Here is a 17,164-nt window from a genome sequence, read left to right as displayed (position 1 = left end):
TAGAGCCCTGAGACGAAGGTTTGGGGAACACAGAAGGCTCATAGAAGGTGGAACAGATCCTCATAGTGTCCCAAGACATTTCTCCTTAGCCCACCAAGGTTCTACTGAGGGCCTGAAAGTGTGGGTAATTGAACAAATTCCGAGGTCTCTCCCGGCGGCTGAAAGATTCAAAAAGCTCTGTGCACGTGAGACTTTTTGGATCTATACCTTAGATGTACTCTCGCCGGGAGGAATCAACGAAAGCATTGAGATTGCAACTATTCTGTAAACACAATATTATACCTCAATGTACTCTTTTATCTATTTATTTTATATCTGTTTACCATCTATAACCAAATGAGTAAGCTGTTTTAACGATAATCATACACTGACCTCCGAAGGCCTGATGGGTTCCCCGTTTTTGCTTTTGTTTTTGTTTTTGTTTTTGTTTTTGTTTTTTGTTTTTGTTTTTTTGTTGTTTTTTTGTGTTTTGACTGTCTTTTTAGAAAATGAATTCTATAGAACCCGTGTACCTCTCTACATACATGGGCTCCCCCCCCCCCCTCCCTCCCCCCCCCCCATTTCTTGAATAGGCCCCTTTTCTTCCCTTTATGTTGTTATGAGCGGCGCATGCATGGAGGCCACTTAGCAGTGGGCCCCTTATGCGTGCGCATGCACCTGACAAAATACATACCTGTGCACATGTATGCACATATTCGTACATGTATACAGATTTATTAATAATCTTAACCTTAATGTTAATCTTAATGTTCATTTTACTCAAACTATCATCTCATGATACAACAACATTTTTATTTAACTCTATTTATCCTTATTAGCATTTATTATTATCATCATCACTTTGAGCATATTTTTACTTTTATTTATTTTTATTATTTTTATTTATTTTTATTATTATTATTATTTTTATTTTTACTATTATTATTATTATTTTTATTTTTATTTTTATTTATTATTATTATTATTTTTATATTTTATTTTTTTTTATATTTATTTTTATTTTCACTTTTACTTTCACTTTCATGTTTATTTCTAAATTAAATCTTCATATCCACCTTTATTCTATTTACACATATATTCCCCCACATATTGATTTACACCCTGTCATTCTTTGGATAAACCAGATACACAGCCATCATCCTTTGTCCTTTTCCCTCCCCCTCACTGTGTTCCTGTCAATCCGCTCTTCCTTCTTCCCCTTTTCTCTCCAGTCCCCGCCCCCATTCTCTTCTTAAACCACTCCCACGATCCCTCTGCAGCTTTGATGAAGGAGCGCGGCTACCGTGCTATCGTAGCCTGCACGCTCACGAAACGCGTCGCATCCCAGTGACGTCACAGCTCCGCGCCTGCTTTCCATCAGCGTCTCAGGCCTCGCTTTGGAATCTCATCACCGCGGCCGGCTTTAGCGGTGTTCGGGCACAGCCGCACGCACAGCAGGACTCAGCGCCAGTTAGTGACAGACCTGACGGACCCCTCTCCTCCTGGACTTCTAGTTACATTACATGCTTAATGTTAATCTACAAAATGTGAGTGTTTTGCACAGAGTTTTTATTAAAATTGGTTTAATACTGCACTTAGAGGCGCCTCCTCTCCTTGTGTTCTTTTGCAGATTATTGGGGCTTAGGTTCAGCTCTTCCAGGAAGGCAGCCATTAGTGTGGACTTCGAAATACTTGTTTGAACGTTTTATTTAGTCCCCCCCTTTTTCCCCACATAGACTTTTGATGGACTTTATCAATTATCACCTCCTGCCATCTACATAATGGGTACATAGGAATGCCCAGCAATTTTGCGCCTTTACTTCCCTACAGTATCTGGATCTATTGATCTCTTTTATTTATTTATATATATATAAAATAGAGAGAGAGATAGTTGTGCTCATAAGTTTACATACCCTGGCAGAATTTAGGATTTCTTGGCCATTTTTCAGAGAAAATGAATGATAACACAAAAACTTTTCTTTCAATCATGGTTAGTGTTTGGCTGAAGCCATTTATTATCAATCAATTGTGTTTACTCTTTTTAAATTATAATAGCAACAGAAACTACCCAAATGACCCTGATCAAAAGTTTACATACCCCAGTTCTTAATACCGTGTATTGCCCCCTTTAACATCAATTAAAGTCTTAAAGTCTTTTGTGGTATTTGTGGATAAGGCTCTTTATCTTCTCAGATGGTAAAGCTGCCCATTCCTCTTGGCAAAAAGTCTCCAGTTCCTGTAAATTCTTGGGCTGTCTTGCATGAACTGCATGTTTGAGATCTCCCCAGAGTGGTTCAATGATATTGAGGTCAGGAGACTGAGATGGCCACTCCAGAACCTTCACTTTATTCTGCTGTAGCCAATGACAGGTCAACTTGGCCTTGTGTTTTGGATCATTGTCATGTTGGAATGTCCAAGTACGTCCCATGCACAGCTTCCTGGCTGATGAATGCAAATGCTCCTCCAGTATTTTTTAATAACATACTGCATTCATCTTGCCATCAATTTTGAACAAATTTCCTGTGCCTTTGTAGCTCACACATCCCCAAAACATCAGCTTTGTGGCATTTGCGTAGTAATGGCTTTCTTTCGGCGCCTCAACCATGCAGCCCATCTTTCTTCAAGTGCCTCCTTATTGTGCATCTTCAAACAGCCACATCACATGTTTTCAGAGAGTCCTGTATTATACCTGAAGTTATTTGTGGGTTTTTCTTTGCATCCCAAACAATTTTCCTGGCAGTTGTGGCTGAAATTTTAGTTGGTCTACCTGACCGTGGTTTGGTTTCAACAGAACCCCTCATTTTCCACTTCTTGATTAGAGTTTGAACACTGCTGATTGACATTCTCAATTTCTTTTTCTATCCCTTTCCTGTTTTATACAGTTCAACTACCTTTTCCTGCAGATCCTTTGACAATACTTTTGCTTTCCCCATGACTCAGAATCCTGAAACGTCAGTGCAGCACTGGATGAAAGATGCAAGGGTCTGTCAGGAGTCCAGGAACTCGTTGACCTTTTATACACACACACTAATTACAAGAAAACATATGAGGATGTTTTCCTTAATAGCCATTCAGACCCTTTTGTGTCAACTTGTGTGCATGTTATCAGGCCAAAATCACCAGGGTATGTAAACTTTTGATCAGATTCATTTGGGTAGTTTCTGTTGTCATAATGATTTAAAAAGAGTAAACACAGTTGATTGATAATAAATGGCTTCAGCCAAACACTAACTCACACACACTCTATCTATCTATCTCTAAATCTATATAGATATAGATATATATATATATATCTATATCTCTATATATATCTCTATATCTAGATATAAAATTTTCTTTTTTTTTTTATGCCTGTAGTTCACGAATTTTAAGATGTTTTGGTTGGGATGATGGTGTTTTTTGTTTTTGTTTTTTTTGCTGCAAAGGCGTAGCTAGGACCTTCAGGGCCTGGGGGGGGGGGGGGGGATACAACCGGGGCCCTTCCCACTGATCCCGGGGGCCTTTACTCCTATTTTGGGACCCTTTATTACGGTCCCGCAGCAGGCCACCCTCCTGCCATCTTGGGGTCCTCCCCACAGTGGTGGAACACCAGAGCCCAGTCATTTTTTTTCATAATATGTTTTACCATTTCATTTATTTTTATTACAATTTTATTTTATTATTTTACATATTTTTTTAGGACCCCCGTTGGGAGACTTTGGTGAATTATCAGGGGTCTAAACAGACCCCTGATGTCTCACTTTTGAGACAGAAAAAGGGACTGAGGACCGATTCATCAATCCCTTTCTCTGCAGCCTCAGCTGCACAAAATGAATGAACAGGAATAGCTCTGCACAGAGCTTCCTCTTCATTCATAAACTGAGGCATAGTAAACACAGTATATCATGGATGGATCACTGACTCTATTCATTAAAATAAGGAAGGGGCTGGTAAATGGCACATTTACTAAATCCTTCCCCGCTCTCCATCCTGACAGATCCCCCGCAGCAGCCAGCATGAAATCCCGCAGCGGGGTGTGTGTGTGTGGGGGCGGGGTCAGGGAATGACACAGGAGTCCCAGGGTAGAAGGACAGGTATAGATAGGGAGGCAGTGGGAGCTGCATGTGGCAGAGCTGATGCCCTCCATTTCCCTCTTTTAGCCACTAAGTGTCTGTGGGAGGGAGATGATGTTTCAGTGGCTGCATGGAGGGATCAGTTCCTCCTACATGCAGCCTCCCTCCTATCCAGATGTACAGGGGGTCTGGGTCACAATGGCAACCCCCTGTACGTACACCCCTGCCTGTATGTCTTTCACAGTCTCTGCCCCTATGTCACCTCAGTTTGGTCATTTTTCTCTCCTTTTTTTTCTATTGTTTTGTTAGGGTTTGGAGGTTCCATTAGTTGCTATAGTTCACTGGTCAACCTCGAAACTGCCACATTCATCTGGGATTTACACCCACTACAAGTAAGTTATCAAACCACCAGGTAGATTGTTCTGTGTGGTAACTACAATTTGCAATCAATGTTACCTTTTCTTCCAGGCTCCCAAGTATTCGGCTGGAGAGGCCGCGGTTTGTCATGACCGCTCGCTGTGACTCTCCAGTTCAGGCGCACTCTACGTTTCGTGTCACCTACACTTTGCTGAACGACCTGCAGGATTTCCTAGCTGTTCGATTGGTGTGGTCGCCGGACGTCAACACAGCAGCAGGTGGTGAGTAGAGAGGAGCCAGTAAGAGGAGACACACTGTCATGTAGTAAATAAGGATTTGCTAAATTTCTGGCCTTCCACAGGTCGGTGCTTGTCAGAAGAGGAACGACGTATGACCCAGGGCGCCCAGGAGGCCATGGTGTGTTACACTCCAATTAATAGTCTGGGATTCTGTCGGAAAGGCAGCTCAGTGACGATCGGTGTCACCTTCATGGCTTTAAAAGCCGGCTTGTTTGAGGTGAGCAGCAGGGAACTGTGGAAATCTTGTGAGTTTGTTTAAGTGTGATTGGGCTTTTGTTCACTTCAAGCAGGTTTTGCATCCCCATACGAGTCTATGGATTGCAAAACCTACTTGAAGGGAGATCATCTTCAAGTCACCTTCACCTGTCAGTAAATTTTGAATGATCTCAAAAACGTCTGAAACTGAAGTTAAACAGATGCCATCGACACAAGCCCAAAGCTTGTAGAAGCAGGCTGATGTGCATAGTATGTGGATCTGTAACATGAAGCATATTCCAGCCTTTTTCTTATAGCCTAATATTGTGTAATTTAAAAAGATTCTGCATCTTTTCTTGTTAATATGATCCTTGGGTCTCTTACAAGCACCCTGTGGTGGGGGATAGGTTGTCTTGGATGTGTAACCTTAAGAGCATACTTACTGTCTCTCTGCTGCAGTTAGCCATATACACAGTCCTAGCTCAGCAGGCAGTAACTATATAGGATGGTCCAGAGGCGTAACTAGAACCTTCGAGTCCCTGGTGCAAGAAACCACGAAGGGCGCCCTTGACCCCCCAGCTGGGGTACTTCCCTCCAAGCACGATGGCAGAGCGCTAGGGTCCTTTTGCAAGTACATTTGTGACCCTGGTAGTTCCGCCACTGGTGTCGGTAGTTTTTATTTTTATATTTTTTTTTACCATTTTATTTTATATAATTTTTTTTTCTTCTTTTTTTTTTTTTTTTTTTTTTTACACTTTTTTTTTTTTTAGGAGCCCCGTTGGGGCCTTTGGTGAAATATCAGGGGTCTAGACAGACCTCCTAATTTTCCACCTTTAAGACAGAGAAAGGAGATTGAGTACACAACCCTCAATCTCCATCTCTGCAGCCTCAGCTGCACTGAATGAATGGACAGTAGGAGCTCTGTACAGAGCTTCCCGTTCATTCACACACTGAAGCATAGTAAACACAGTTTGTTATGCTTCAGCGATGAATGGACACAGGAGCGATCAGTACTGATTACTCACTGTGTCCATTTAGAAGAGGAAGGGACCGGTAAATGACATTTTTACCGCCCCTCTCCCTGGACTCCATCCTAACAGATCCCCCACAGCAGCTGGCAGGAGAGGGTAGGGGGAAACCGGCACAGCTTTGGGGGGACAGAGGAGCACACCAGGGCCTGGGGGCAGCAGAAAGAAGAGGAAGCTGGATAGAAAGGGCGGCATATAGAGGAACCCATCCCCTCCATCCCCCTTGGGTGCAAGTGCATTGTCTTTTACACTGTATATATACAAATGTAAAACTGCTTGATTCGCATTCCCATAATAGACGTTACACTATTGTCATATTTTTTAGTATTTTTCTATTTAATCAACTTTATTTGTACTTTATATACTCTTCTACACCGTTTTATACGTGCCTAAAAAGTCCACCAATAGGGGAACCCTTTCTTTTTGTATTATAAAGAAAGAGGTTCTAAAGGAAAGTTTCTGTCAGTAGATCGCAGACAGGTGACTGGTAGATCTCGGTCTGGGCTTGCTGACCTGCCGTTCCACAGAATCAAACAGAGTACAATGCAGAGGGACTACTTATAAAGTTGAGGCTGTAGTAGGGAGCAAGAGCCACATAAGCCAAAGCCTCCTCTGTAGTGCTGGCTCCTGTCCCATGCGGAGTGATACCAACTGCACTCCATCTCTTATCCCTTCTAGCAGTGGTGCCAGCAGCAGGAATGAAGAGATCATCAAGTCAATGTGAAGCAATACACCGGGCATAATAGTATAGAGCTGCTTTCACACTGATGTTCTGCGGTTTACCCACACTGCGGGTGCAGTGCTGTTTCAAGCATGACCCATTCAAGTGAATGAGGCTGCTCTGCAAGTACCCTGCAATCTTGTGCACTACAGAAAACAAGGGTTAAAGCAGGCAGCTTTGTGTTGCCTTTTCACCACCTGCGTTAGCCTCTTGGACCCCGCAGAAGCATGTAGTTGCGGGGCCCTTGCAGAGTGGCCCCATTTACTTGAATGGGTCGCGATTGGCAGGTGGTAGCCCCACCAAAAGCAACACAGGGCTTAATTCCTGCTGTGGTATGTGTACACCTTTTGGCTGCTGCCAAATTGGGGGCGGTTAAACCGTGACTCAACCGCAGGGTTTACACCCCCCATCCTCCAACTTTACATGTGATCAAGCACTAAGGGTGCCGCTGCTGAATGCAACTAAGGGCTCATTCACAAGTGCAGCAGGCACTGCCGTTCCCCTGAAAAGTGATCTGAGTGTGTTTGACAGACTGATATGAACCCATGATTGCTGTGCAATGCACGCAATTGCGACACGGTATTACGGTAATTAGAGGTTTAAATCAGGCGTGAGGAGGTGACACTGTGTCCGGTGATCTTTGACTTCTCCCATGTTGTTCAGGTAGATTCTCCACCTCTTTAATGTTGCTTACCCCTGAATGTGATAGAATATTAGTATAATTTTTGGGGAAGTTTCTGAAAACTTCAGGATGTTAGACCTGAGTACAAGAATACAGTGATCAGCCATAACATTATGATCACTGACAGGTGAAGTGAATAACATTGATTAACTTGTTACAATGGCATCTGAAAATGGGTGGGATATATGAACATGCCGCCCCTGATGTTGATGTGTTGAAAGCAGAAAAAATGGGCAAGCATAAGGATTTGACTGACTTTGATAAAGGCCAGATTTTAATGGCTAGACAGCTGGGTCAGAGCAACTCCAATACTGCAGCTCTTGTGGGATGTTCCTGGTCTGCAGTGGTCGGGACCGATCAAAAGTGGTCCAAGGAAGGAAAATTAGTGACTTGGTGATGGGGTCATAAGTGGCCAAGGCTTATTGATACACATGGAGAGCAAAGGCTGGCCTGTGTCGTCTGATCCAATAGAAGAGCTACTGTAGCTCAAATTACTGAAAAAGTCAATGCTGGTTCCGATAGAAAGGTTGCTCTTCCTTTCTGTCATAGCTGCAGTGTACATTTATCTCCTGCTTTCCCCATTGCTGCTGCTATAAAGAGGGAGTAAGAACAGTGCTTTGAAGGGGGGCTAAGGGAGGTGGTCACATTGACGTAAAAGAGGAACTGTGACATAGAGTGGGGACTATGATGCATAGGGGAACTGTGACGTAAAGGGGGAGTAACAGTGATGGGGAGGGAGGAACAGAGGACAATGATGTAAGAAGGGGACTGTGATATAAATGTGGGGGGGGGCTGCGATGTAAAGGATGGGAGTCATCAGAAAATATGCGATTCCGACCTCTGCTCCCAGTAAATTTTACTGTCCGCCCTTCTTTTGAATACTTTCTCCGCATCGGGATGCTGCGGCGACGTATCAGTCTGGCCGGCATTTCTCGTTATGAGTAAGCACTGAGCCATGTGAAACGCGTTAACACTTGCAGATTTGGTGTCACTTGTGTTGTCCCCATGTGTTATATGGAGTAAAGTTAGAGTATCTAAGTGGTGTGCGGCCAGCTCTTTTTATCCTATGATGTGACGTGGCAATCCTGGGCGAGCACCCACTACAGAGACATGGATTGCGGTCTCACCTGAAGCTGTGTTTCTTTCTCTGGGGCATTTCAGGTGTTGTTGCAAGAAGGAACTTTTTTTTTCAGCTCTCCCTAGAAAGTGCATAAGGGCCACTTCTGATATTGCGATCAGTCAGTGGAAAGGAGGGACAGGGCCTGCATGATGATGATGATGCTGCTGCAAAAAGTGATGTCCTCCACTTCCATTTACAGTGACAATTATGAGCTAAAGTAGGACTCTGAGTGACTTCACATACGACAGTCAATATGTTCCTCTACTGTGTATGCTGCAGTGTTGGGAGCTGCTACCAGTTAACACAGCAGGACTAGGTGGGGGGCCATGGTGGATAAAATGACTAAGGGAGATATAGGCACACCGTGCATCACCACAACATCCTGTATTTCCGAAGAGGAAGCACAGAGATGCAAACTTGACCACACCAGCATAGATCAGCATCTGATAAAGAGAAACTGGCAGGGTCACCAGGTATTTCTGAATAACTGAAATGCTAAAAACTGAACAGATTGCAAAAAATATATAAAAAAAACAGAACATGCATGTCAAATAATTTTTTGAGGTTACATTCCCTTTGAACTAGGAGTGTGGAGAATAGGGGCGCTCTGGATAACAAGAAGACTTTACCAGTACATGACTGGCTCTTGAGATTAATGCAGCACTTCAGAAGAGGGAAGAACACTTTATAGGAGAAGCAGAGAAGGCGCATCTAAGTGCAGTTATAAAATACTTTAATGACAAGGAAAGGTTAAAAAAACAAAAATTATAAGATGGAAGTGAAAAACAAGCATATCAACGAATCCATAACGTCCAGCGGGATGCCTCCTGGGAGTAAGACAGCTGCAGGTGGAAGTTCCAGCCGACCAGCGGTGGTAAATACGGTCTTTCTGATCCAAGATGGAGGGCTGTGCTGTCATGACCAGCATGGAATCCAGGCAACCGTAAGCGATGTCAGAGTGGCCGGTACATGTTTCGCAGCATGCAGGGTTGCTCCTTCTTCAAACCAATCGTTGGTGCGACTGGGCATGCTCCGAAACATGTACCGGCCACTCTGACATCGCTTACGGTTGCCTGGATTCCATGCTGGTCATGACAGCACAGCCCTCCATCTTGGATCAGAAAGACCGTATTTACCACCGCTGATCAGCTGGAACGTCCACCTGCAGCTGTCTTACTCCCAGGAGGCATCCCGTTGGACGTTATGGATTCATTGATATGCCTGTTTGTTCACTTCCATCTTATAAGTGTTATTAACCCTTCCTTGTCATTAAAGTGTTTTATTACTGCACTTAGATGCACCTTCTATCTCTGCTTTGGTATTCACTTTGAACTGAAGCTGATCCAGCGAGGAGCAATTTATGTCCAACACAGAGCTCTTCTCCTGCCCTGCTGTTATTTTGTCTTACATAGCTGTGCCAAACCCCACAATTCCCCTGTGATTGAAGACAGGCTATCTGTTGCTGATGGGGAAAAATAAATAAAAAATCTTTGTCTGACTTTCAGCCTGCCGTCCTCCAGCACTGCGCCTACCCTGTCATTATTGGAGACGGTGTGTGTGGTGAAGAGATAAGTGCTTGAATAATACAGTGTATGACCTGACCCTCTCCTCCGCTTTGATGAAAACATAAGACATACTGTTAATATTCCCAGACGATTCATTATTCCAGAGATTGTCTGCAATTATCTCATGACTCACTGTTTGTCTACAGAGGAAGGGCATCTGGCTTCTGTGGGCAGATGGGAATTAACCAACTCTAGCCCGGACTATCAAGACTTCAGCAGCACAAATTCTTTTATAGTAATTGTTAAAGGTGGCCATGGAACTGGATTGGATAATAGTCAGATGGCTGGCCAGTTTTATGCATAAACATGCTTGCTCAGTTCCATGAAAGTTACAATTTTATTCTGTGCAACGAGTAGGCGAAACACGGGTTTGCTTTAACATGCATTTTAAAGAGACTTAAGTCGGCCGTAGATGGTTCAAATCTAGGTCAGTTTAGCAGGGATTGATCAGCTTCGGTACAACCAGCATGTCAGGTTTTTATATGCGATTATTGCCAATGGCTATAGCTGCTAGCAATAATCACTGTATTCTCCCAGCAGGGATGGCTCCCCATGCAACACCCCCCCCCCCCCCCCCCCCCACAGTCCCCCACCTTGATTCCCAAACACGTGCCCGCTACCTCTTGGGACATGTCACAGGAGACTGCGGGACCATTGACAAAGCGTGGCTCATGCAAGTGCAGTGGAAAGTCCCCTCCAAAGCCGCAAGGAGTCACACCTGGCTTCCCACAGTAAACATTCTGTCGCTGGGGACCCAAAAAACTGGCCCAGGTGAGGACGACGCTGGATCCCTAGACAGGTAAGTGTCCTTTTATGAAAAGTCAGCAGCTACAGAATTTATCATAGCTGCTGACTTTTTTTTTTTTTTTTTAATTTTTTGCAAAAAAAATTAGGACTGAAGATCCTCTTTACAAAAAATATAATAGCCACACTTACTTCTTCTCTTATATGCTCAGTCTTGTTCTTCACAGTCTCTTCTGTTCAGCCAAAGTTCAAGTTGAGTGATTTTAGCATTGGATTTTTAGGTGGCTACAGTGCTTCGGGGGGAAGGAGGGCATAGCTACCCGGACCTGTGCTCTCTTGCACGGAACTATAGAGGCACAGGAAGCCGCTCTGTTCACTGACACGCATCGGTAGCACAGACCAGCAGTGCAGTTAAGCTGGCCATAGATGGTTCAGTATTCTGACAGCGGGACTCTCCACTGTCAAAATACATTGATCAGTGGCTGCAGCCACTGATCAACAAATGTTTTCCAGCTTGTCCATTCGACAGAAGATGATCTAACCATCGACTTCCATCGACCAGGGACTGCAATACATGAATTGAAATTTGGTCAGTCCCTGCTAAACCCAGGGCCCATCACATGACCAAATAACCACACACTGGTCACCTGATCAGTGACACACCCAAAAAAAATAGGGGAGGGACAAGCAGAACTTTTGGGTGAAGTTCTGCTTTAATGAGGACAGACTTGGCATAGGCTCACCCCAACATTGTTTGTTTAAAAAAAACCTTGAAGTCAGCCATGACACCTTCTCCTAAGAAACATCTAAAAAGTAACAAATATTACAAAAAAATAGGTATGCTGTGTGAGTGGGAACACATAACAAACATGCTGTATAGTTGGTTTTTCTCAAATTTGACTGCAATGGTGGAAATATGCTTTAATACAGTTACCATGACCACTTCAACTAGACTTGATTTCTCTTCTGTTTTCCCCTTCTAGTTGAGCCAACATATGAAGCTGAAGCTGCAGTTCACAGCCAGTGTGTCACAGGCTCCTCCAGACGCTCGTCCTGTTTCAAGAAGAAGTAGTCCCAGCAGTCCGGCACTTAGGGATCTGGAGAGACAGCAGGCAGGGGGTGCTCTTGGGAGATCCCAGTCTTTCTCTCACCAGCAGCCTCCTCGCGGTCAGCTGATCCGGTGAGGAATCCAACTGCTTTATGGTTCAGCGTTACTCTTTAAAGTGTGGCTGTCAGGGCCTAGGAAGTATCCAAGCAAACCATTCTATGGGAGTGCAGACATCATGTGTTGCGCACGGTTTATTTGCTTGACTCTTCAAACCAACTTTTGTGTCCTTGTGAAGCTTCAGCCCAAATTGTACACAGAACTTCGCTCAAATTAACATTAGGTACCACCCCTACAATTTGACAGTAAAATGCCAGAGTCTCTATTGGCCACCAGCATCTTGAAACTAGACCATTAAAAGACAGAGGGTGGGGCTTAGTGCTTAAAAGCATAGGGCTTAGGGTTCGGCATAGGTAGGCATCACGGACCAGTGTATCAGATGGCCTAGGGTACACCGGTGTTGGTTTGAAGATTTAAGTGCATCTTTGGATAGAGTGAGGAATGCTTAAAGGGTTACTTCACCTTTTCAGGGTTACACAATAGACCTTCCCTACCCCCTCCGGTCCGCACTGTACTTTACCTCTGTGGGTGATGAGGTGTTAGTGCCCACAAAGCCGGTGCAGCAAATCCCCCGCTGTTCTTCCACTTCTTTCTGTAAAGTTTTCCGGATAAATGAGAGCGATTCCGATTTGTCAAACCAGTCACGTGGCAGCACTGACCAATCAGAATCGCACAAAAAAGCCCTACAGAAAGAAGAGGAGAGGGGATTTCAAATCCCTAGACCGCTGGGGAGGGTGTATAGTGTTCACCTTTTCATCTTCTTTCTGAATAGGTGAACTGGCATTTAAAGTCTCTGTTGGGGTTATTGCTGTCTTGTTCCTTCGGGTAGATTTTTCTTTTATTTTCTGTCTCCGAGACACCACAGGAAGTGAGAGGTAATCTCTCCAAAGTGAGGACAGAACCTCTCTCAAGCTCAAACATTGCAATCTAAATGTGCTATCTCCCTTAGATCTACCAAGTTTGTAATGCAAGGGCCCGATTGGTTGTATAGTTTAAATAGGTCCTCATATTACTTAGTTTTGGTGGTCCAATGTACAGAGATGATATGGTTGGATTGTAACGTGTATGGCTAGCCTTATGTCACCAGGAGAAGTGTCCCTATTGGAAGATTTCCCTCTACCTTTGTTCTGGAGACAGTGGTCACCAAGACAGATAGAGGCTGAATCTCCCTAGCGGTAACACAGACTGGAAACAAAATTGCCAAGAATCCAACTCTTCCATGCTCAAAAACAGAAATAAAAGGATTCGGCTAGGAATATACAGAATTAAAAGAGAAGTATTTGAATAGCAAAAAAAAAAAAAAATCATACTCGCCTAGATGGCTGCAGCACCGATACCAGCTGCAGCTGTCCCCTGCCGGCTCTACACCAAGAACTGAGTGATTAAACACCGCTGATCACTCAGTTCTCCCCTCCGCCCTGAGCAGGGACTGTCAGTCAGCGGCACTCTGCTCTGCTCCTCCAGCACTTACTGGAGCGCTGGGCTATGCAGGGGGCAGGAGCGGCTGACTAAGGCTCTGTGTGGCATGCTGAGAGGGGTGAGCCAGCTGCCGGTCCAGGCTTCTGGGAGGATCCCGACTGTAAAGTCAGGATCTTTCCCAAGCCTGGACTGGCTCTGTGCCAACAGCGGGCTTTAGCCCTCTGTCGGCTGAAAACAGGTCACAGAAGTGCAGAACAAACTGCAATCCTGTGATCCATAGGAGAAGTACAATTAAAATGGCTTTAGCCATACTCCTACTTTAACCATTTCAGCCCCGGAAGGCTTTACCCCATTCCTGACCAGGCTATTTTATGCGATACGGCACTGCGCCGCTTTAACTGACAATTGCACGGTCGTGGAAAGCTGTACCCAAACAAAATTAATGTACTTTTTTTCCCACAAATAGAACTTCCTTTTGGTGATATTTGATCATCTCTGCGGTTTTTATTTTTTGCGCTATAAACAAAAAAAAGGCAACAATTTTGAAAAAAAAAAATATATTTTTTAACTTTTTGCTATAATGTATATCCCCCCCAAAAAATTTTAAAAACAAATTTCTTCATCAGTTTAGGTTGATACGTATTCTTCTACATAATTTTTTTTTTATCGGCATTGCGACGGACAGATCGGACGCTTTTGACACTTTTTTTGGGACCCTTGACAATTCTACAGCAATCAGTGCTATAAAAATGCACTGATTACTAGGGGTGCAACGGATCAAAAAACTCACGGATCGGATCGATCCTCGGAACAGAGTCACGGATCGGATCATTTTCGGATCAGCAAAAAAAAAAAAAACACACAAATCTTGTTACACCCACCGGACTGACCATGTAAGGTCAGCAGGTTTGCTGTTGCTTTTAAAATCTAACATCTAAACAGTCCGTCCGATCTACAAATACTGTATTTATGCATATAAGCTCAGTTTTGTGTTGAAAATAGCTTTTAAATCTAAAACTCCGGTGGGTGTAACAAGATGTCCGCTTGCCCCCTTCTCACGCTATCATTACTGTACTGTGCAGGAGTGTGGGGTGTAGCAACATGGCGGCGACGAAACATCACTTCCTGATGAGACAGCAGCCGCTTCTGGGTGTACCAAGATGGCCGCCGCTCCGGAGCTAGGCCGAAGCCGCGGCCTTTCCTATGGCCAAGGCCGCAGAGTGCTCCGCGGATCGCGGGTGTGCCGATCCGCGGAGGTTGATCCGTACAGATCCTGGATCGGCGACGATCCGTTGCACCCCTACTGATTACTGTGTAAATGTCACTGGCAGGGAAAGGGTTAACACTAGGGGGCAATCAAGGGATTAAATGTGTTCCCTAGGGAAGTGTTTTTAACTGTGGGGGGATGTGACTGACTGAAGAAGGATCCAGATCGTTGTTCCTACTTAGTAGGAACAGACAATCTGTGTCTCCTCCCCTATCAGAACAGGGATTTGTGTGTTTACACACACAAATCCCCGTTCCGGCTCTCATGCCCGCGATCGCGCCCACCGGCCACACGCATCGGGTCCTCCGCTGTGCAGCGGGTGCGTGCGTCTGCTAGGGCTCTTAAAGGAGCCGCCGTACGGGTATAGCGGTTTCTGCAGCGGTGCCATTCTGCCAACGTATAACGGCGTGAGCAAGTAATTGTAATGTCTCGTGTATTATTTTTATAGAAAAAAAAAATGTTATACTTACCTCCTCTGTGTAGTGGATTTGCACAGAGCAGGCCCGATCCTTCTCTCATCAGGTGCCTCTTCGGTGCTCCTGGCGCCTCCCAAGTGGGAGTCACAGCTCCCTGTGTCCATTCACAGGACCCCCCGGCCCCACCCCCTCTCCTGATTGGCTAGCTGACCTTGACAGCAGCGGCAGCCAATGGCGCTGCTGCTCTGTCTCAGCCAATCAGGGAAGGAGAATCTCGGGTAGCTGAGACACTCGTGGACTTCGCTGGACAGAGAGGGACCTCAGGTAAGTATTAGGGGGCTGCTGCACACAGAAGGCTTTTTATCTTAATGTATAGAATTTATTAAGATAAACCTTCTGCCTTTACAACCACTATAAGTGTGTACCTGACTGAGGCTCCACAAGATGTCTACTAATCAGCAGCTTTATCTTGAAAACAAAAACTTGTGATCCTATCTATATTAGGATGGCTATAAATGGGTGCATATTAAAGCTTTAGCAAGAAATCATTAGGCTTCTATTTTTTATGACTTCAACATGTGCAGGACAGTTATAGGAATGGGTATTCCCTTAAACAATCATTTTGTTTTATGTATAAATGCTTAAAGCAGTATGAAACCCTAAAACAAAAATGTAATATATTGCAGCTTACCGATCAGATGTGGTGGCTGCATTCGTTTTCTTTTCTTTGCCTCCCCCCCCCCCCCTCTGTTTGCACCTGATGATCTGACCAGTAACACCCCTCCTCTCTTTGTATAGAACCGGCAGCGTTATGGAGCGTCGCGCAATCACTCCACCTGTAGGATCGCCCTTGGGCCGCCCCCTCTACCTGCCACCCGAGCGGGCCACCCTATCGCTGGATAAAATAGCCAAGCGCCAGTGCAAAGTTCTGGTGGTTAACCCAGTGCAGTGACCTCCGCCAAAGCTGCCAAGCAGAAGTGGAACCTCCTAAACTCGCACGGTGGATGGGGGGGGAACCAAAACAACGCTTGGGATGGACAAAGGACCTACACCAAACAAGCCTGTACTGGACGGGAGATTGGAGCCACACAGAGCCTCTCCTGGATGGGAAATTAAGGGGCCCAGCAAGATATATGGGCCAATTAGCGCTTGGGTTGGATGGGGGGGCCACTAGTGTGGCCTAAGCAAATGGGGGGTCTTGGGGCCAAACGCAGGCTGTGTGCGCAGGGGGGGGGGGGAAAGTGAACAGACACAGCCTTTAAGGTGGGAGGGACTGGGGAACAAAAAAAAAAACGCAGCCTGTTGGGGGTGGGTAACTGAAGCCAAACACTGGTAGTACAGACGGAGCTTTGGGAAGCTTGTGTGGGTGGGACATTGGGACCAAAGAATGGAATGTGAGGAGCTTAACGTACAAATGGGGTCAGTGACTCCGCCCCATGTGATATAGGAAAACGAGATGGGAGAACGGACTGTATCCCTTTCTCTTTGCCACCTTCTCTCTTGTACATTCAGGGTTTTTTTTTTATGTTTACATTTTTTTGTTTTTTTTTTTTTTTTTTTTTTTTTTTTTTAACCAGGTATTTCAGACACAGATCTCAAATGTTTTCTGGTTGCGCCAATTATCGTTTATCGTCTTGCACTTAGAGACTAGCCATTTTTAGCTGTAATGGTTTCCATAAGAAAGCAGGGGAAAAAAAAGGGGGGGTGCGTAGGAAAAAAAAAAATCATACGTGTTAAAGGGCCATCGAAAAGTTCTGTTTCTTAAAGCTAGAAAGGCAGGAAATGGTTGTAGACCACAAGTACTGTAATCTGGGTTGTAACCCAAACTGCGTGACAGCGTGTACTAATGGTACATTATATGTCGCCCCCCCACACTTTATTTAAAAAAACAACAAAAAAAAAACAATAATTGTTAAAGGGGTGCGCAAAAACGTTGTTTGGGGCATTAGCTAGGTACCTCCTAATGATGTGTGCCTCGTTGGTGGCTGCTTTCTTGAACAATGTTACTTACACACAGCCTCTAACTTGGATCACAGTGGATTGATCTCAATGTAGCTGCTCCGTTCAGAAAACAGCTTTTCAAAGATGCAAGGCGTTCTGTGATTGGACAAAGGGCGTATGAACATCACAATCTCCTCTTGTCCAATCACAGATG

General features: G+C 44.7%; 1 protein-coding gene across 1 annotated transcript in view; it reads left to right on the top strand.

Annotated features, from left to right (window-relative positions):
* TRAPPC14 (trafficking protein particle complex subunit 14) overlaps positions 1-16,715 on the top strand; it is a 50,502-nt gene extending 33,787 nt beyond the window's left edge. The window contains exons 7-11 of the mRNA XM_073622874.1: positions 4,341-4,423; positions 4,500-4,669; positions 4,750-4,904; positions 11,726-11,922; positions 15,808-16,715. Of these exons, the coding sequence (XP_073478975.1) occupies positions 4,341-4,423; positions 4,500-4,669; positions 4,750-4,904; positions 11,726-11,922; positions 15,808-15,961 (759 nt within the window). The 3' untranslated portion in view covers positions 15,962-16,715. The remainder of the gene's footprint in view (positions 1-4,340; positions 4,424-4,499; positions 4,670-4,749; positions 4,905-11,725; positions 11,923-15,807) is intronic.
* Positions 16,716-17,164: the final 449 nt, after the last annotated feature.

This window comes from Aquarana catesbeiana, linkage group LG03 (genome assembly GCF_042186555.1).
Source record: "Aquarana catesbeiana isolate 2022-GZ linkage group LG03, ASM4218655v1, whole genome shotgun sequence".
Classification (NCBI taxonomy): domain Eukaryota; kingdom Metazoa; phylum Chordata; class Amphibia; order Anura; family Ranidae; genus Aquarana; species Aquarana catesbeiana.
This window is presented reverse-complemented; position numbering and strand designations above follow the sequence as displayed.